This window comes from Gadus macrocephalus, chromosome 12 (genome assembly GCF_031168955.1).
Source record: "Gadus macrocephalus chromosome 12, ASM3116895v1".
In the NCBI taxonomy this organism is placed as follows: Eukaryota; Metazoa; Chordata; class Actinopteri; order Gadiformes; family Gadidae; genus Gadus; species Gadus macrocephalus.
In genome coordinates, this window is record NC_082393.1 from 2,354,668 (window position 1) to 2,375,704 (window position 21,037).

The window sequence follows — 21,037 nt, forward strand, 5'->3', positions numbered from 1 at the left end:
ATGTCTGAAAATAAACCAAATCACACTCCTGCATTTCCTTAAGATAGGATCTAAACGTACATATCAAAACATGCGGTAAAGGATGTAGAAACAGATCATATATTTATATTGCTATTTAAGGAAGAGAAGTAACGCATCCCTGCATATACTTACTTTGACCACTGGCTATGTGGAAGTATCCAAGCAAAAGTAAAACAAAAATGGCTTTCCCCCCCATGTTGGTATACAGGCAACGATTAATGAGACCTGCACCAAAGAGAAGCAGTGGATAGTACTAGTCTCAGACAACCTGAAGTGTGAACCTAATGTGGCTGAGGTCGCCGGTATCACAAGCCAAGTGTGCCCGGAATCAATGTGACACAGGGCAAAAAACACACGGAAATGTACAAAGTTTATCGAGAAACATAAAGCATTTAACACACTAGGTGAAAAGATTGTGCCATTTGTGTGAGTTCATGCCCTTTAAGGTTTTGCTAAGATAAGATGATTAAGTACCTTGAAGCTGGAGCCGGTTGCTGCTTATCGGTAGAGTGGGAGTATGATATCAACCCTACCCGTGAACAAGGAAATTAAACTGGGCCGAAAGTAGACATGAGCTGAAGGGGGGGGGGGGGGGGGGGGGGGACGACAACTGTTTCTGCATCATTTCATTATATTTAAACTACAAAAAAATTCTAATCCTCTTCGGAAATGATATATTATCATTATTATTATTATTATTATATTATAACTATAATATCATTGATAAAGTCCGGTAACCAATAAAAAAGTGCTGATGAAATCCTCGACATGATACCTACCCATCCCTACCCCTTGGTTCAGCCACTTAAATGTTGCGTTTATGTCAGAAATGGCCTCAGTAGGAGAACTGTTAAAGACTTGCAAAACACGAACCCCTCTTTTATCGTGAACCTAACATTGTTTTCACACCTTCCAAGCAGGTTTGACGGATTTGTTATGTTTGTCGAGTCATCCAACTGGACGTCATAAAAATGTCTCTCTAGTATGCTCGTTATCAGCTGTTCTGGCACATTCTCTGCTTTCCCTGCATTGGACTGAGTTATTAGACTCTTCATCACCAGGGCCCTGAAATTTGTCTCTGGATCCCTTCTGCGTCTGGTCTTCATCAGTTCCTTTTATGGTATTGGCGTCTTCCATGTCCTCCTCTAGGTCCTCAAACCAGTGGTGCTCTCCTCCCAAAACCGGTTGGTGGACGGAGACCTCTTCCATGGTTTCCCTTCGCGCCAACTCCTCCTGTGGACATCACCACACAACCAGAAGTCCACCATCAAAGTGCCACCAAAATCCAAATGACCCTGAATAATATCTCTGGGTTTGAACCTTGTTAGAATTGGGATAATTAAAGTACACAACAAGTACACAAGCTACAGTGTTTTGTCCAGGATTTGAATTATCCTTCCATTAGACCTGTTTGTTGAAACCGAAAGTGGCGATGATGAATCCCTTTTTCTTTTTCCGGTTGTCATTGTTTGCGTGCATGCTACATGCAGGCGAACCACAAGGTAAGACACACGTACCTTGTGGTTAAGTTTTTTATTTTTTTTTACCAAAGCTGAGGTACGAAACCCCCTTAACATTTCCTTGACAGACAGACACAGTCAGATGAGATACAGGAAGGCATGTGAAACAAACGCGCCATAACGCATGGGCTTGCTGTGAACAGACCGTCTCCCGCGGCCCATCATGCCGTCTCCTGGTCTCCTGACCCGCTGGAGCGGCCCGCGGTTCTTGTGTCTGTTAGCCGTGAGGGTGATGGTGGTGGCAGCCACGGTCAGCAAAGGTAATCACGCGAGAACCCACCCTCACATCTTCTTGAATGCTGCATGGTTATCAACGGGATCTCACTTTTCACTGCTGTTTTGAACGGATAAGACCACAGACAGATGAATGTGGTTCTGTCACCACTACGTTTGACTATCAGGAGCTGAAGTGGATTTATCAACGCATGAATGATTATTATGCCAAACAAGCCGTCATACCTATTTTTCTATTCTGCTTCAACTGCATTATTTTGTTATATGTTGTATCCTTCTTTAAGTTGTTTTAAATCTCAGAGGAAACAGTGAAACTCATTAAAACGATGGTAACAATTAGTAGCGTGTTAGCCTTGGTAGCTAACAGTGTTGACCTTGGAAAGGAGAATGTGTTTTGAGAGGTTTCTTCCTAATGTCCAGCATGTGAGGCCCCTGGGAACCCGCAGTGTTTTAGGAATAAAGTAGGAATGCCCGCTAAGTTTTCCTTGCTGAGGACGATCTGCAGTCTTTTGAACTTTGTTTGTGTTAACAAAATGTTTAGGATAATTTCGATATTGGCTGTCATCAACAATGTGCCGTACATTTACCTTTTTGGTTCTGTATTCAAGTCAAAGTAATTTTACCTTGATAACTTACTCCTTTATATCCTAGGTTTAGGTTTGTAAGTAATAGTTTAAAGAACAATGTTAAAGACAATTTATTTCACATGATAAAACATTGTCCTGAGACACAAAAAGGTACATTGTGCAAGATTCAGAATTCCTTCCCTTTACTGGCCCCTTCGGGCAGTAAATGAAACTGCAGCCTGCTCGAGCTCGTGCATTCAGAGCACTGGAGTGGGAGTTCCATGGGTTGAGACAATAATGAATTATCAACGAATGTTAGTTAAATCATAAATAAAGTTGCACAAATTAAGGTTCGAAATAGCAGATATTTTTTGCCATTTTCTGCACTTAGTCATCACTTCCTTCCTTTTCTCTGCAAAACCAGCCAGGTTCAAATATACGATGAATCAGACCATAGGCAATGCAACCGAGAATCACGGAATGTCACTTTTTTTCCATTCACGTAGTCTGTTTAAGGGTCGGGTGGTCTTAAAGGGACTACTGTACAGTGACAGTGGCAGTGACTGATGTCATATACGCCTCAGGGGATGACTTCAAGCCAAGCCAAAAATTCCCACGTTGAGTCAAAGTGGAAAGAATTGGAACACATGGAAAGAATTGGAACATGGAAAGAATTGGAACATAGTAAAAGCCTCGCCATGAATCTTTGTTAAACATGCAGCATTTCGCTTTTGTACTACAGCTCTCTAATAGCTGTCAATCCGTCCAGTTTTATTATTATGAACATGCTATCTATACAATTGTTGTTAAAACTCAGACCAACATAATTTGCTAATGGGATAACTGGCATCAGCAGGTGAAGCTGAACATCTCGACCTGTGCTCTGTTTCCAGGCTCTGAAAAAACATGCAAGATCTGGTCCAGCGCTGGAGAAGTGGTGGAACGAAACTCCAGTTTTCGGATTTTCTGCACATTTCCATCCACATGCGAGATGGCTGTGATGGCTGTGCAACAGCCGGCTGCGATGGCTGTGCAACACAATCTGAATTCGTCCACTGTGTACATTGACCGGGTACAGTACACTAACAGTGCGACGTATACCTGCCATTGCAAGCCTGGCCGCACCTCGAAATTCTGTGGAATCGATATTGTTGCAGGATGTAAGTATGGTAGGCCTATTTGAAAATATCTTTAGCAGGCCAATTCCCCAACAGCTGTTGCTTGCTGGCAGTTGAAATTACTGCCATGTTATTGTTCTTGGTGGATTTGATACTTTATTGACACACATGACACAGTCATACAACATTGTCGAGTTTCGTTTTGTGATATTTTATCCGAACACAAAAATCGAATTTTAGGAACGTATAGGCCTATGTAATAACACATTAAATTTTTTCCCAATGTCCACACCCTGTTGAGAAACGTGTTTCTTTTGCCCTTTTATTGAATCTAACTGGGTTTGGATTTCTCCATGTTTTTGGGCTTTGCTGTAGATCCACCAGGCAAACATGGAGCCCCGACGTGCATAAAGAGTTATACTGAAGTAGGCCTACAACATGGTTTTGTGGAGTGTAGATGGAAAAGTCTGACGGAAACCTATCTACCCACTACATCTACCCTACGGTGAAATAATGCCTCAACCCAATCAGCTGCTCAACAGTGAAAAGGCACACTTGTATCATGTGGTTTTCCGGTTGCGATAATCAGTTAATAATCAGAATAGAAAACTGGCTGAAAAATGTTCAATGAGGGTATTTTAACGGCATTAACTTCTTGTATTTACACTTGCTTCGGACAAGCCGCCCTAGTGTATTCACTTAACTGATCTTCCCCTCATGTGTCACAGGGTGACGTCTCTGTCCAAAATACCCACGGGCTTCCCCATGGTTCTCAAAGGGTCCAGTGAGGGCCCTGGGTCGTTCAGGGCTCGCTGGTCGGTTAACAGTTCCGTCCAGATGATTTCCGTGGAAGTCCTGGCCTGCAATAAGCTGGGGCGGACAGGGTCTGACACCTATAACTTCACTCTCAGCGACATCGGTATGGAAGCAACGGGACACCCACCCTCTTCAAACCATATGAGAGACGGAGTTGGGTTTCATGTTCATTGACAGTTTTGACAAAGCTAGTAGCGGATATAGGCCTACGAGTGGATGAGTCAATTTCCAAAACCGCATTGGGGTCAAAGGATTTCACTTTTTGAGTGAATTGCTTAATCCTACAACTAATCAGCTAAAAAGAAACAAGATCACTTAAGATTACGGTCGTTTTTAGAATCGGGGGGAATCACAGTTACACCCAGAGTTTATTTGTGTAGTCGTATGGTTGTTTATCTTACCCGTCAGGGTGGATATTTGATATGATTCATTATATTGGCTAGTGGTCTGTCCCCATCTGAGATTAGCTCTGTTTTTTGTTTGTTATTCCTCCAGTGAAGCCCTTGCCTCCCGTTTTGAACCTATTGGAGTGCTCCTCGAGGTCCTGTAACATCACCTGGGGCCACTCCCTGAAGCCCCACCTACAGGTCCAGTACAGGGATGTTATGGATCGGATGGTCGCAGAGGAGGAATGTATACCACATCCAGACTCAGTAAGATACAATGTTTGTTATAGGGCTTGTTAGTACATAAGAATGCATCATTGGTTTCTTTTTAGTTGGCGATTCTTGGGAGAGATTGAGAAGACTCAAGAGAGTTGCAGTACTGTCAAACCCTAAATAAATATAAATATACTGTAACCTGTGTCTCCCCATAATGATCAATCATCTCATGATTGATTATCAAACAATGACCAAAAATGGAGTCATTGCAATGTGACGCTTTGATGTAAAAGCCCTAAACGTTATGATGCGAATGAACACACTTGCAAGAGACCTTGCAGTGATGTATATCAGACTCCTTATCATAATGTATTCAATGTATATGCCACACATCTCTGTTGAAGCAATTGAAGCAAAAATAATATAGGAGTCCTCAACTCTTGCTTATTCATATTTCTTCGACCATGACAGTAAGTATAACAGTAGGGATTAATTGTATTGTTACGTCAACTGTACTGTCATTGTGACTGAAGCGTGTACTCCCTCTTAGCCTTGCATTTATTTTCACCATTATTTTTTAAACATGACTAAGCCGACAGTTAAGCCCAGCAGTGAATAACATTGTGTTTGTTGTTTGGTTGTCTTCAGGACTGGCAGAACAGCTCATCTGAGCTGCCCTCCGTCCATTCTCTAGAGCCATCCAGGCATTACTGCTTCAGAGCCAGAGCCAAGCTGAACAGTGGACTCTGGAGCGACTGGAGCAGACCGGTCCCCAACAGGACTCAGGGGGAAGGCAAGTGATAGCCTGCCGCTGTGGCTTGGCATGGCTGGAGACCCACATTTAGTATCTTTGGGTAGTTTCACTTTCATTTCATGGTCGTGCATTCTTGGGACCTTTTCAGACTGCATTATACATCTTTGTAATTCCACTGTTAAGTACAGCACACTAGAGTCACTCCATTTCAGAGGACTAGTTGTTCAGTCTGGCAGGTGGCTGTTTGTGCTTGTTTGTATTTTAACCAAATGTGTTTGAGCAGATATGGCTTCATATTTTGCAAAAGTTTCTCTTAGGGTGATTTGGATGTTGTTGGGATTTCTCGTTGCTAATTATTTAGAAATATTTTTTTGTAATCTTTATAACAACTGCTCAAAGGCTACCTTTTCTCTAAATATATTACCTAGTACTCCCACTTATTTCAAATGCAGTGCACAAACTTAAAGGTAAAAATTTCGGCAAGTCAAACACACATGCTTAATTCTGTGTACGGGTAAACCATCATTCACTACCTCTCAAGTCTTAAATGCTCAAAGTTTATGTAGGAATAAACCATGTTGTCTGTAACGATAACCTTTCAGGTAAATGACAAGTTAGCAACCAGCAGCTAACAGTTGTATGAGCCACGGGACGAAAGAACACTTGAAAATAAAATGAACGACTCCACCAGGAATGGAGCTGAATTTCTAGCATACGCTAGTGTCAGATCTCCACAGTGGGACATCAGCTAGTGTGACAGAGAGTGTTGTCGTTTTGCAGCTCCCAACAAGGAACTGGACATCTGGTTTACCAGGGCCACTTCTCAACCGAACAGCTTGACTGTCTACTGGAAGGTAAGTGTGTTCTAACCTCTTGGCCTTGTGCACCTTGAATCTAAAGAACTCGTTAGACATATGTGCTGTATTATTATAGTTGTATAGTTTGTTTGGTTTTAGTTCTGATTTAGAGAACATGGTTGGTTTGCACACATTTCCAACGCTGTAGCCAAGGCATTAGTTGTGGTTGTTGTACTTAACATTTTCCACAGAAATGAAAGGTCAGCCCTTAATCACTTTTGTGACTCACACTCAAACAGACACACACACGTACACACCAAACCACATTACCCAATGTGGTTTGGTTCACACACGCACGCACGCACACACACACACACACACACACACACACACACACACACACACACACACACACACACAGACACAGACACACACTCACACACACTCTCTCTCACCTGAGTGATTAGTCATAGCAAGAGAGGCTACTGAAAACCAGACAGAATGGCTGTTTCAGTTTACCAACTCATATGCAAATGTAAAAAAAAAATGGTAAAAACAAATGCAGTGGTTAAGGAAAAAGTGCCATCACCCCTTTCTACACAATTCATAATGCAAGAAGCCCGTAGCCAGTGGGAAACACTGGATAGAAAAACACTGAGCCATACTAGTTATGCTCCATGTTTGTTTATTCAGCAAACATCAATTGACAAATGCAAACGCTTTCTGCAGTGTGGTCCTACAGCAAAAAAAAATTCTTCCTTCTGTCCCTGCAGTCAATGAATGAATCAGAGGCCAGAGGGAGGGTGCTGGGATACCTAGTCCATATAAATGACAATCGCACGAAAAGCCGCACCACGCACAATGTCAGCGCAAACGACGCACATTTGTCAGTCCAGTCCTGTGTAACGTGCCTGGTGACGGTGTCCGCATACAACTCCAAAGGCTCCTCCCCTCCGGCCCGCGTCCCCACCCTTTTCAAAACAGGTGAGGTTATTTACATTATTATTATTGTAAATAACCATCATTATTATTTAACTAAGTAATTTTTTGCAATGAAGCTTTTACTGTCTTTATCCTTTTTCCTAGTTCAGCATTTCTATTATCTAAGAATTACTACGATATCACTGTACTGTGGAGTAAAATGATCCAGTCGGTGTAACCCTTACGACTTATGGTCAACTAACCATACCCTCGACAACTACCCACTCCTCCGGTCTTCAGCTCAGCCCCCTCAAGAGTTGCATTTCACGGAAAGCAAGGACAATGTCTCCCTCTACTGGCGCAAGGCAGATCCTACATTGCAATCCACTGGCTATCTGGTTGAGTGGTATCTGCAACCAGACCAGCAGTTTGAAAAGTTCCAATGGATGCGACTGTCCCGTGCAGAGAACCAGGCAGTAATCACAGGTATGTCATAGTGACAGGGGAGAAATGCTTACATGCTCACTGCAAAAATGTGTTCTTCATTCATTTACATATGAATCCTCGTTTGTCTTTCTCAGCCTAATAATTGAATTAATTAATCTCCTTTTGTTTGCAGAGATTGTTCCATATGAGTGCTATGATGGAGCGGTATATGTCTTCTATGCAAACGCTTTGGGCAGGGCCAGTTTTACTGGTGTCAACACTCTAGTTAGAGGTAAGATCGCTCTTCCCAGCAGAAGTCTCTTGCAGCCACTATGCCAGGCCCCACCAACCTCATAAAGTTGAGGCTGTGATTGGTAAAACTAAATTAATTAAACTGTATAAGTATTAAGTAAATCATCCCTTAGGTATAAAACCTTGTCACTTTGGATAAACAAATACATTTTGTTAACTGCTAATATAGTACAGACATTTGTTCATTTGTTCATTTTCCAACAAAATGGAAAAATAGCTATCTTAAGTCCAAATTGCGTAACCTATGGTTGAATTACTTCAGTATCACGATATAGACCAAAAAGAATAATAAATTTTTTTAATGTAGCGATATTCTCTCCAAGAAATGTATGTGTGCCGGCGCTGTTATCTTCTGTAACTCATATATCACGGTGATTTACGGCTAGCTTTTGTCTTGGAAGTATTTAATTATCAACGCTAAGCTCTACCCTAGCCACTTTTACAAACCCAAAGACATTTTGAAGAGCTTAGTCCCGCCCCAACCTCCGGTTTTAAATTCGATTTTCACGCGCGTCACATGAACGAGCAGCTCTTTGGTTCACAGCGCCAACAGGTGCGCCGTCGGTCACTAAGCACGGTGAGGGCCACGAGGTGACCTTGACCTGGACACAGATTCCCCGGCATCAGCGCGGAGGCTGTGTCCGCTACTACACCGTCTACGTAGGAAACAACACGGACCCCGAGCGCATGTGTGAGTAGGACGCACGGGGACCGAACGACACAGTTCTGCTTTAGTTCTAGTTTAGTTGATAGTTTAGTTCTTCTCGGCTGCATGTCAGATAAACCCAGCACGTATAAGGCATCATTTGGTCTCTGGAATCTTAATAGACTAAATAATAAATCATCAGAGAAATCGTCATTATTAATCGACGATGGAAATATTTGTTAGTTACAGCCCTGGTGCACAGATGACAGCGGCCTGACCTCTCACACCGAGCGACTGCCGTATTGCACTCACCACCTCACTCTTCACATGCCGGTCTGTCCACCGAAACCCCGCTTTGCACCTTCTCCCCCTTGGCACCCGATGGTGGTACGCACCAACAAACAACCGGCTTCATGATGACCCCCCCCCACACTCCAAGAAAGAACTAAGAAGGCTTTTAAAGGGTCTAATTATAGGATTTCACATACATTAATTAACAGGTTCTTAATTTAACTTAGAAAAATGAGACCTTCCCCGACTTTCTCCATTGTGTAAAACAGCATGTGGCCGATTTAAAGAGTGGATGATGGCATCGTTGTCACTTGAACCTTGTTTACAGCGCTTTCGGAAATACTCCTTCCATCTGTAATGTGTGACATTGTGTGTTGTATGTGGTTGTGTGTTGCAGACCACGTCCCTGCATCCGAGCGACAGTACGCCTTCGGCCGTCTGCCTCCAGACACCTACATAGTCTGGGTGACAGCCTGGACAGAACAGGGCGAAGGACCCTGTATTGAAAAAATCAAGTTTATCATCTACCGTAAGACCCATGTGGTTGCTACATAGTCGACTCCTTTCAATTCGTTTTTTTTTGCGGTTCGATTTGTTCCGCACTGACCATATCTCCCCCTGGTGTCATCTGAGGGTTAAGCAAGCATGTCATGTGACCAATTTCTTTGCATCTCTGGGTCTACATGTCATGGCATGTGTTCTTACACTTTTTCCTAACTTTCACTCTTTCAGAGGAAACCAACCTGCTCTATTGGCTTTTATTGGCAACCTTCTTGTGCATAGCTCTTCTGCTGTGCCACTTCAAGTTGATAACAAAATGGCAAAGGTAGTGAATGTACTCCGATTACTATTCAACAGAAGCATTGTGTTCTTACCCTTAAAGGGGACCTATTATGCTTTTTCGACTTTTATGACCTATAAACGTTGTTATGATGATTGATAGTCATGTTTAACCATACTAGTGTCAAATAATGATGTACATGCATTTCGACGTATTCCCTGCTGACAGTCTGGGGTGGCTGTGCCGAGCGCTAATTCACTTGTTCACATTTACGGGGAATCATCTACGTAGAGGCACTCCTGCCGCGCCCCCATATGCCTGGTCAAATCTGCCCGCGCGTGCGCTTCAATGAAGGTAACCAATCACAACGGAGTTGGGTTGGCAGGAGGGGGGCGAGGGGGCGGAGAAGGACGAAACCGAGCGTTGACAGAGAATGCTGAAAGCGCCCGGATTCAATTCAATTTTATTTGTATAGCCCTTAATCACCATTACAGTCTCAAAGGGCTTAACAGGCCAAATATTTATGACACCCCCCTTTACCCATGCCCCCACGGGCAAGAAGAAACTCCCTTGAATTCAGCAAGGAAGAAATCTTGAGAAGAAACGCATAGTAGGGGATCCCTTCTTCCAGGAATGGTCAGGAGTGCAATGGGTGCCACAATTGACATACAGGTAAATACATGCACATCATATTACAATGGTGATGGGATGAAAGGAAGAGTTTCCCGAAAATCTACATCGTTTTTTGTGTATGGTTAAACATGAGTATCAATCATTATAACAACGTTTATAGGTCATAGAAGTCGAAAAGCATAATAGGTCCCCTTTAAGAAAAGGCGCCCACAGGCGCCTCGTAAATCTAGTTTTTAGAGCAACAGATTGACAGGGCCATGTGTAGCGTCTCATGTCTCTGTGCAATTCGTATCCTCCTCTGTAGGCTGAAGATGATTCGAATATTACTGAATGATGTACCAGATCCCAGCAATAGCAAGTGGGCAAAGGCCTTTACAGATAACAAGGTATGTCACTGAATTAAAAAATGGATTATCACATTTTTATCATGAAACTGTACACGATATTGATAAATATCTAATTGTCTAATCGAGGGTCATTCCATAGAAGCGGATGGCAATGTACTTTTATCTTTGATAATTAACCTTATAGATTTCCTTTCACTCAAATATCTAAAAACTCATATTTGTATCATTTTAAGTGCATGTTTTCTCATCATAATTCAGTAGGAAAATACAACTGGGTATCACGATAAGGCCATATCCTTATTCCATGCAAGGATGATAACATTTAATTATTGTAGCCCTACACTGAATACACATAATTTTTCAGACCTTTGTTGACTCTTTGAAGAGCAAGATGGATCTCAACGTGAACCCCAGCGACTTCTCCTCCTCCGAAGAGGAAGACATTGTGACGTTCTTGGAGAATCCGAAGGAGATCGTCGAAGACTTGGGCCACCGCGAGGGCCTCACCGACGCCTCCTCTGTCCATCGGCCCGATTGGGATTCAGGGACGGCGTCGCAGACCCACTACATCAAGAGTACAGACAGCTCCCACCTCGCGCGCAGCTCTCAGGACACGGGCACCACCGCCAGCTACACCTCCTCGCAGGCGGAGCAGAGTGTACTGGAGGAAGGGCGGGAGGAAGAGGAGGAGTGTATAGACTTCTACTCCGGCAATGTCTTTGATGAACCCATCGTGTTTGGGAGGGGGCTGACGCTTAATGCAGTGAAAATTGACGGCAGAAGCTTATGGGAGAATGATTGCTGAAAGGTGCAACCGATTCAATTATTTATTATTGGGATTCTTGTAGGCAGGGTTGCAATTTGAGCCAGGTGGGGCTTGAACCTAGACTTGGTTGCCCCACCCATTCTGCCGGCGATCAGTTCGCCCTGCACAAGGCCCTGGAGAAGATTTCTTTCTGCTTTATATTTCTTTCTGCTTCCGATACGTTTTTTGGGGAGCCTATCACTGAGCTGGCTTTTCCCCTTGGCTGCACAACGATTCTGTCGACCAATCAACGGAGGGGGGGTGTAGCTAGAATTTCACGGGACCCTTTCAGGCGTCTCGTCTCGTTTGCGGTACCCCAACGGAGGAGTCCCGAGAACGGGGCCGGAACGGGTACGGCAAAGTCCGGGTCACGCCCACTTTTGGCGGGTCGCGACCCGACCCGCACCTTTGCGATCCGATCCGTTCCGCACCCTGCATTGGAAACGCGCCATAATGGCGCGTTCCGGCCCCGTTCTCGGGACTCCTCCGTTGGGGTACCGCAAACGAGACGAGACGCCTGAAAGGATCCCGTGAAATTCTAGCTACACCCCCCCTCCGTTGATTGGTCGACAGAATCGTCACTTCCGGGTGACGCGGGGATAAAAACAAACGAACAGTAGCCTCGAGGTATTATTCTTTACAATTAACTTGTCGCGTAAAACGCTTGCTTGGGCGAACAAGGAGGTGGAGACGTTCGTCTGCATTCTTGGGGAGGAAGACGTTTTTTACGATGTTTACGTTGCTGCCGCGGCGATCGACATCCGGCCTACCACAAAGGGTACTGTCGGCAGTGGAAACGCGACCTCGGAACTGAGCTGGGTTATACCGCCCCCTCCCTACCGCACCTTTGCGATCCGATCCGTTCCCGCCCTGCAGTGGAAACGCGGCATAAGTACTTTGGCAGCCACAGTTACTAGTGGCCACAGTCAATAGTTGTTGCTCCAAGACCACAAATGATGAGATTAATATAAGACATTATCCAGACATAAAAATGGTTTTAATAGTTTGGTGTCTCTTATTAATTACCTTGTTGCCGGGTTTAAGTGATAACAAAAAAATGGAAAACGGTTATAATATTACAATTTGTTGAAGATCAATCTGGATGTCACTTGGTTTATGAATGAATCGCGATTATCCACATGTTGACATTATATGGGAAAGCATTGTTGCAAGGAACTTAAAGGTAGGAGAAGGAAAAGAGACATGTTGAGGCGATGCAGCTGCTGAGGTGCACGAAGGAAGGCCCTAAATGGTACTGGGGATAAGAATCCAGATAAAAAAAACAATTCGGATTAATATTGGCTGGACATATTAGTATCTGTATAACTGGAGGAGCTGTATAATATAATACAACACTTACAAACAGGATCGGAGATCAATGGGGCGTGGAAAAAGTTTAATAAAAGTATAAAGGGTTAGTATATATTTTTGCCAAAAGGGCTTTAGAAGAAAGGCAAGTTCGGGGACATGAACATCATTGATGTCTCCTGCGTAGTTAGACGAAACATCGCAAAACAGTCCAAATATCCATTCATGAAGTAAGTCAAACGTTTCTGACCCATCTAGGCATCTTCCATCATTCCCCCCGTCAGTCGTAAACCAAACCTACCCCCAGATCCCATGAAGACTGCCATTGAGAACCAATCCTCCAGCAAAAACCTAAATAAAAGCTAATATATATATAAGCTATCATAATATATACATGTATATATATATATATATATATATATATATATATATATATATATATATATATATATATATAACCAAAGGATATGATAACATTGATATTTTCAGAAGTAAATTGGGTAAAAAAATACCAACAGACCAACCTCTTCCGGTGATGAGTTATACATTATTTAACATTTATCTTTACATTGATTTTGTTTAATTTTTATTAAACATTTTTGCATGATACAGTTTCAGATCACATTTTACTATGACGTTTTCTTGTCCAGTTGTGTTTCTTTTCGCAACTCATTGATGTAAACGTGTGAGAAATTAACTGCATTCATTACGGCACTCTTTCGATACTTTTCACCGTGAGCCTGTAAACCTCTCCAGCAGGGAACTGACTACTGAGGAACTAAGAGGAGAAAGAAAATGGGTAAAAATAAGGCATCAGTTAAAGAGATAAAGCATTACATTGGCTGTTGAACATGGCCCACTGCTAATACATCTTACAAAATAGCACAGGCAAGTAAGAGGTCCGATGTCTTACCTGATCAAGGAGTGAAGCTATGGTTCCGTTGCTGACTTCTCCATGGGAGATGATCTTGAATTGTACATGTGCCTTGACTGGGAGGACTGGTAGGAGAAAATAAATTCAAACATGGAATATCTTCATTTATGAATTTACGAAGGACGTGTGGTGCAACAGGCCTGATAACAACCAGCTACTTCTTAAAGGTGCTACAAGATGTTTTATAAAATATGCCTGTTCTGTCAAAATAGGGATAGATTTGGTTAAAAAGATAAACCATGAAAGCAACAGTTTTGTAACATGATTCCGTGCACATACCAGGAGAACCGGTCGTCGCTGGAACTGAAGTTGACATAAAACCTCCGGTTGTAGCGGAACCTCCGGTTGTTGTGGAAACTCCAGTTGTTGTTGGGCCTGCGGTTGTTAGGAAACCTCCGGCTGTTGTGGAACCTCCGGTAGTCATGGGGTCTCCGGTTGTTGCGGAACCTCCGATTGTAGTGGAACCTCCGGTTGTTGTTTGGCCTGCGGTTGTTGTGGAACCTCCGGTTGTTGTGGAACCTCCGGTTGTAGTGGAACTTCCGTTTATAGTGGAAACTCTGGTTGTTGTGGAACCTCCGGTTGTTGTTGGGCCTGCGGTTGTTAGGAAACCTCCGGCTGTTGTGGAACCTCCGGTTGTAGTGGAACCTCCGCTTGTTGTTGGGCCTGTCGTTGTTGTTGAACCTCTGGTTGTCATGGGGCCAGCGGTGGTTGTGGAACCTCCAATTGTAGAGGAACCTCCGGTTGTTGTGGAACCTCCGGTTGTTGTGGAACCTCCGGTTGTTGTGGAACCTCCGGTTGTAGTGAAACTTCCGTTTATAGTGGAACCTCCGGTTGTTGTGGAACCTCCGGTTGTTGTTGAACCTCCGGTTGTAGTGGAACTTCCGTTTATAGTGGAAACTCTGGTTGTTGTGGAACCTCCGGTTGTTGTTGGGCCTGCGGTTGTTAGGAAACCTCCGGCTGTTGTGGAACCTCCGGTTGTCATGGGGCCTCCGGTTGTTGCGGAACCTCCGGTTGTCATGAGGCCTGCGGTGGTTGCAAAACCTCCGATTGTTGTGGAGCCTCCGACTGTTGTAGAACCTCCGTTTGCAGTGGAACTTCCGGTTGTAGTGGAACCTCCGGTTGTAGGGGAACCTCCAATATGGGTTGGGCCTGCGGTGGTTGCGGAACCTCCGGTTGTTGTGGATAGTCTGGTTGTTGTTGAACCTCCGTTTATAGTAGCACTTCCGGTTGTAGTGGAAACTCCGGATGTTGTGGAACCTCCGGTTGTCATGGGGCCAGCGGTGGTTGTGGAACCTCCAATTGTAGAGGAAACTCTAGTTGTTAGGAAACCTCCGGCTGTTGTGGAACCTCCGGTTGTAGTGGAACCTCCGCTTGTTGTTGGGCCTGCCGTTGTTGTTGAACCTCTGGTTGTCATGGGGCCAGCGGTGGTTGTGGAACCTCCAATTGTAGAGGAACCTCCGGTTGTTGTGGAACCTCCGGTTGTTGTGGAACCTCCGGTTGTAGTGAAACTTCCGTTGATAGTGGAACCTCCGGTTGTTGTGGAACCTCCGGTTGTTGTTGAACCTCCGGTTGTCATGGGGCCAGCGGTGGTTATGGAACCTCCAATTGTAGAGGAAACTCTGGTTGTTAGGAAACCTCCGGTTGTAGTGGAACCTCCGGTTGTAGTGGAACCTCCGGTTGTTGTTGGGCCTGCGGTTGTTGTGGAACCTCCGGTTGTTGTGGAACCTCCAATTGTAGAGGAAACTCTGGTTGTTAGGAAACCTCCGGCTGTTGTGGAACCTCCGGTTGTAGTGGAACCTCCGGTTGTTGTTGGGCCTGCTGTTGTTGTGGAACCTCCAGTTGTTGTGGAACCTCCGGTTGTTGTGGATAGTCTGGTTGTTGTTGAACCTCCGTTTGTAGTAGAACTTCCGGTTGTAGTGGAAACTCCGGATGTTGTGGAACCTCCGGTTGTCATGGGGCCAGCGGTGGTTGTGGAACCTCCAATTGTAGAGGAAACTATGGTTGTTAGGAAACCTCCGGTTGTAGTGGAACCTCCGGTTGTTGTTGGGCCTGCGGTTGTTGTGGAACCTCCGGTTGTTGTAGAACCTCCGGTTGTTGTGGAACCTCCAATTGTAGAGGAAACTCTGGTTGTTGGGAAACCTCCGGCTGTTGTGGAACCTCCGGTTGTAGTGGGGCCTGCGGTTGTTGTGGAACCTCTGGTTGTTGTGGAACCTCCGGTTGTAGTGGAACTTCCGTTCATAGTGGAACCTCCGGTTGTTGTGGAACCTCCGGTGGTCATGGGGCCTGCGGTGGTTGCGGAACCTCCTGTTGTTGTGGAACCTCCTGTTGTTGTGGAACCTCCGGTTGTCATGAGGCCTTTGATGGTTGCGAAACCTCCGATTGTTGTGGAGCCTCCGGTTGTGGTGGATCTTATGATTGTAGTGGAACCTCCGGCTGTTGTAGAACCTCTGTTTGTCGTGGAACTTCCGGTTGTTGTGGAACCTCCGGTCATCATGGGGCCTGCGGTGGTTGTGGAACCTCCGGTTGTCATGGGGCCTGCGGAACGTACAGTCGTAGAATAAAATAATGTAAATATATAAAATACAAGAAAAAAGTCATTACCATTGTGGTGTAATACATTTTTTTATTCTAAATAAAATACGTTTTTTTATTTATATTTGATATCATAATCATTATAATTTGTAATGAATAAATTACCATTTTTTCCTTCCTGATATCGATTCCTGAACTTGAGTATCTGCCGATACCGAGTATTTTCCGATAAAGCATCTAGCATTGTAATTACTAATAGTCTTGTTCTTATTGAAGGGTTCTCTTACGATGCGACTAAGTTGGTTCACCTACTGTCGATATATTTTTTTTCAGAACTAGATCATTGACATTTATAATCTATAATTACAATAATTCATTTATATGCTTCTAAAGAGTGAGCATACATGTTATTCCCACTTAGCTTGAACGTGCTCCTACTTAATGGTAGGAGCACCTCCTACCATTAACAAACAATGCATAATTTATTTATTTATTATGCCTAATACAGTATTGTTTTTGAAGCTCTTTGCCTTGGGATGTTATATCATGTATATTATTTTGAATTATCATTCTGATCCATTTTTCCAAGACAAGCTACTTAAAGGGGACCTATTATGCTTTTTCGACTTTTATGACCTATAAACGTTGTTATAATGATTGATAGTCATGTTTAACCATACTAAAGTGTCAAATAATGACGTACATGCATTTCGACGTATTCCCTGCTGACAGTCGCTGTGCAGAGCGCTAAACACTCGGGCGGGACAACGTTTGCGATTCACTTGTTCACATTTCCGGGAAATCATCTGCGTGGATGCACTCCTGCGCCCCCATATGCCTGGTCAAACTGCCCGCTCGCGCGCTTCAAGGAAGGTAACCAATCACAACGGAGTTGGGTTGGCAGGAGGGGGGCGAGGGGGCGGAGAAGGACTAAACCGAGCGTTGACAGAGAAAGCGCCCAGATGAGAGGAAGAGTTTCCCGAAAATCAACATTGTTTTTTGTGTATGGTTAAACATGACTATCAATCATTATAACAACGTTTATAGGTCATAAAAGTCGAAAAAGCATAATAGGTCCCCTTTAAGAACTTTATACCAATGAAAATAATGGTTGCTAAAGAATATAGGTATGCTAAGAGAAAAAACATGAGTTATAGGCATTTTCCCTGTGCCTATTATGTATTCAATTTCTACTATGCCTGAAAATAAAACGAATCACACTCATGCATTTCCTTAAGATAGGATCTAAACGTACGCATCAAAACGTGCGGTAAAGGATGTAGAAACAGATCAAATATTTATATTGTTAAGTAGAGAAGTGAAGTAACACATCCATGCATGTACTTACTGGCTACGTGAAAGTATCCCAGCAAAAGTGACACAAAAATGGCTTTCCCCCCCATGTTGGTATGCAGACGACGATTAATGAGACCTGCACCGAAGAGAAGCAGCTAGTGCTAGTCTCAGACAACCTGAAGAACAAGATTGAGCAGCTCAAGTATACAGTATTGTGATGTAATCGTCTAGCATGATTCATGGCACAGACTTAATGGAATTTCTCAACAAAGATACTGGCACGTTTTCCAGTATGATTACGTTGTCTACGTAACAGCCATTGTTTATGGGCCCAAGCTTTAAAAAGGCACAGGGCAGAGTACACACGGAAATAACCCAAGTTAATTCTGAAAGATAAAGCGTATGACAAAGTTTGTAGATTGTGCCCTTTGTGTGAGATTATGCCCCTTGATGTTTCGCTAAGATAAGATGATGAATGGTAATCGAAGCAGGAGCTGGTTGGTGAGAATCGGTAGAGTGGGAGGGGGGATCGGATCCCAACCCTAACCCTCGCTCAGCAGGTATAATATTATTATATTATAAATGTTACTGCATTTACTCCATTTTAGATGTTGCAGTAACTTTGCTGTTGGAAACATTAGTGTTTCTGCATCATTTCATATTTAAACTACAAATAAATTCTAATGCTGTTCCGAAATGATATATTATTATTATTGTTATATTATAACGATAATAGTATCGATAAAGAACAGTAACCGATAAAAAGTGTATCTGAAAGAAAAAGTACCGTTGAAATCCTGTACATAACTATCCCTATTCCTTGGTTCAGCCAATTAAATGTCTCAAAGAAGCCATTTCTTCCTTTGTCAAAACATCATACAGATTTCTCCGAGTCAAAGTTTGCCCACAAATCCATTTGTTTTTATGGTCGCTTATATTTTATTCTGGACATTGCAGATAGTCAATGCTTTTCCTCAGAGAGAGTGGTTGAGTCCTGGAATCCCAATTCAGTCAACCACTCAAAATCACAGAAGTGTGGTGCGATTTCAAACTTTGTGTTGAGAAAAAAAAAAACTCAACTCATCATTCAATTCAGAAAGTCTCATCAGCACTCTCCCCCTCGAGAGGCTGGGGGACTGCTCTGATAGCTTCATCTAGAACAGTCTAGAACGCTTCTGTGAACACTGCAGGGGACGGATGCTCGCCCTGGAGCGGCAGCTTTCAGCCGGGAGACTCCACTGTCCTGGCCCAGTGTTGCATCAGTTGGACGGTGGACCAACCATCCCAGACATTGGAAGCAATCAATCCTGTTTGAATTTCAGGAAACGCGTATGTGTCAGAAATGGAGCTCAGTAGGAGAACTTGTTGTTAAAGACTTGTAAAACACGAAACCTTCTTTTATCGTTAATCTAACATTCTTTTCAAACCTTGCAAGCGGGTTTGACAGATTTGTTATGTTTGTAGATTCTTCCAACTGGAGGTCATAAAAAGGTCTCTCTAGTATGCTCGTTATCAGCTGTTCTGGCATATTCCCTGCTTTGCCTGCATTGGATTGAGTTATTAGACTCTTGATTACTAGGGCTCCAAATTAGTCTCTGGATCCCTTCAGTTCCTATTACGGTATTGGCCGTCCATGTCCTCCTCTAGGTCCTCAAACCAGTGTTGCTTTCCTCCCAGAACTGGCCAATGAACGGAGACCTCTTAGAGGGTCTCTCTTCACTCCAACTCATGGGCAGAGACTTAGCTCAGGAGGTAGAGCAGTTGTCTTGTAGGTTATAGGTTGCTAGTTCGATCCCCAGCTCCTCCTAGCTGATTGTTGATGTGTCCCTGAGCAAGACCCAACTGCTCCTGACGAGCTGTCTGTCGCCTTGCATGGTTGACTCTGCCGTCGGTGTGTCATTGTGTGTATTTACCGATGTAAGTCGTGCACGCTTTTAGATAAAAGCGTCTGCTAAATGGCCTAAATGTAAATGTAAACTCCTCCTGTGGACATCACACGACCAGAAGTCCACCATCACATTGTCCCCGGGAGTTTGGGGGTAAAGGGCATACAACCCCATTGACATGCAACAAAATTGAACTTACCCTGAATAATATCTCTGGTTTTGAACCTTCTTAGTATGGGATAATTTAAGCACACAACTCAACATAATGCATAAAATAGGTCTAGTCATTTTTAGATCTTAACGAGGAAATTTTACATATTATACTCATTTAAGTAGAATACAATGATACAGGAAATAAAATGAAGGTTAAAAAGTGTTTGAAGTGTTTTGTAGAGGATTTACAAATCAAGGGTACTTATAAAGCCCTTCCTTATCTACAAATATTCAAAGTTATAGCAGTGACAAAACTAGCTGTTTGCGGTTCTATCTCTAACCATACAACTTCCCTTGCGACTCTGATTCAAGAAGTTAATAGGCTGGGAAATTTCAACTCCTTAGCTGTCTCTAGAGAACCCCACCACAGCCATGGCTCACAACCATAAATACCGCAGCGAGCTCAAGCTGGTGGGACTTCACGGATATTGAAAGAAGGGCAGATGGTTCATTAACAGCCAGCGTATGAGTTTTTGGTACATTTGTTTCACATGCCTTCTTATAACCGACTGTGGTTGCAAAAAAAATTCAAGGGGTTTCAAACCTCTAGATTTGCATGTCGCAGTTAACCAGAAGTCACGCTACTCGTCACAAATTGCTCATCTCAAGTTAAGGAAATCAAATGCAATTACTTTCTAGTCAAATATTCATAATGAATGTCCGGAGTGGATGTCTGTCGAAAATCCAAGCTAAAGCGAACTTCCCCGCGGTTGCAAACAAGATCAACGTGCAACTAGGCCAAAATAGTGCAGAGAGGACTTCAGTTCAAGTTCAGTTGTTTTAGCAAAAGGCAGATTTAGCAAATTGGGGGCCCAAGGCGAAGATATGTATGGGGCCCACCTCATCTAATCTTTAAAAGAGAATGGAGTAAAATATGTACTGACTGAATGGTGGATAGGCAGGTAAAGCTGAGTACAGTGTTGTCCTCTGAATACTCAGAGTAAGGGTAAGCATGTTTGTACTGTCGTGTGGTTCTCTAATAGACAAGGTTATTTTCTTCCTTCATTTCTCGTCAGAGTCATCTTGTTGGGTCGGATTCTTCTTGTGTTTCGTCCTTCTTATCTTGTTGCACCCTTTACACGCAGGTATTTAGATTAAAACGATTTTTAGAAACACGCAGTAGTCCCACAACAGGATGCAATTTAACAGTAAATATAAAGACTGTTGCAATGATACATTACAGTACAAAAATCCTCTCATAAATAGTGAATTAGATAAACTGAATTCTGGCTTGTTGTTGTAATTGAGTTTTATACACAACAGCATATAGTGTTGGCT

The 21,037-nt window shown here is 43.4% G+C and overlaps 2 protein-coding genes across 2 annotated transcripts; one reads left to right on the forward strand and one right to left on the reverse strand.

The window, feature by feature from the left end:
* The first annotated feature begins 1,568 nt into the window (after positions 1-1,568).
* Positions 1,569-11,808, forward strand: LOC132469512 (interleukin-12 receptor subunit beta-2-like). Its single transcript, XM_060067504.1, has 15 exons — positions 1,569-1,801; positions 3,235-3,501; positions 3,835-3,964; positions 4,188-4,378; positions 4,771-4,928; positions 5,526-5,675; positions 6,384-6,485; positions 7,202-7,412; positions 7,650-7,835; positions 7,969-8,067; positions 8,632-8,778; positions 9,422-9,553; positions 9,748-9,850; positions 10,743-10,824; positions 11,150-11,808. The coding sequence occupies exons 1-15, from the start codon at positions 1,705-1,707 to the stop codon at positions 11,588-11,590; spliced, it is 2,496 nt and encodes an 831-aa protein (XP_059923487.1). The 5' UTR covers positions 1,569-1,704; the 3' UTR covers positions 11,591-11,808.
* Positions 11,809-13,510: 1,702 nt separating this feature from the next.
* Positions 13,511-17,198, reverse strand: LOC132469513 (GATA zinc finger domain-containing protein 14-like). Its single transcript, XM_060067505.1, has 7 exons — positions 17,155-17,198; positions 15,972-16,367; positions 15,684-15,881; positions 15,324-15,557; positions 14,112-15,143; positions 13,812-13,897; positions 13,511-13,676 (listed from the first exon to the last, which is right to left on the reverse strand). The coding sequence occupies exons 1-6, from the start codon at positions 17,196-17,198 to the stop codon at positions 13,816-13,818; spliced, it is 1,986 nt and encodes a 661-aa protein (XP_059923488.1). The 3' UTR covers positions 13,511-13,676; positions 13,812-13,815.
* Between the last annotated feature and the right edge of the window lie 3,839 nt (positions 17,199-21,037).

What these genes read in the sequence shown, in the direction of transcription:
- LOC132469512 (XM_060067504.1), top strand. Translation starts at nt 1,705, where the DNA reads ATGCCGTCTCCTGGTCTCCTGACCCGCTGGAGCGGCCCGCGGTTCTTG. An exon ending in GAACCAGGCAGTAATCACAG is followed by an intron (nt 7,836 to 7,968) that starts GTATGTCATAGT and finishes TTTTGTTTGCAG; the next exon opens with AGATTGTTCCATATGAGTGC. An exon ending in TTGATAACAAAATGGCAAAG is followed by an intron (nt 9,851 to 10,742) that starts GTAGTGAATGTA and finishes CCTCCTCTGTAG; the next exon opens with GCTGAAGATGATTCGAATAT.
- LOC132469513 (XM_060067505.1), bottom strand. Translation starts at nt 17,198, where the DNA reads ATGGGGGCGCAGGAGTGCATCCACGCAGATGATTTCCCGGAAAT. An exon ending in ACTATCCACAACAACCGGAG is followed by an intron (nt 15,558 to 15,683) that starts GTTCCACAACAA and finishes CTACAATTGGAG; the next exon opens with GTTCCACAACAACCGGAGGT. An exon ending in AAGTTTCACTACAACCGGAG is followed by an intron (nt 15,144 to 15,323) that starts GTTCCACAACAA and finishes TAACAACTAGAG; the next exon opens with TTTCCTCTACAATTGGAGGT.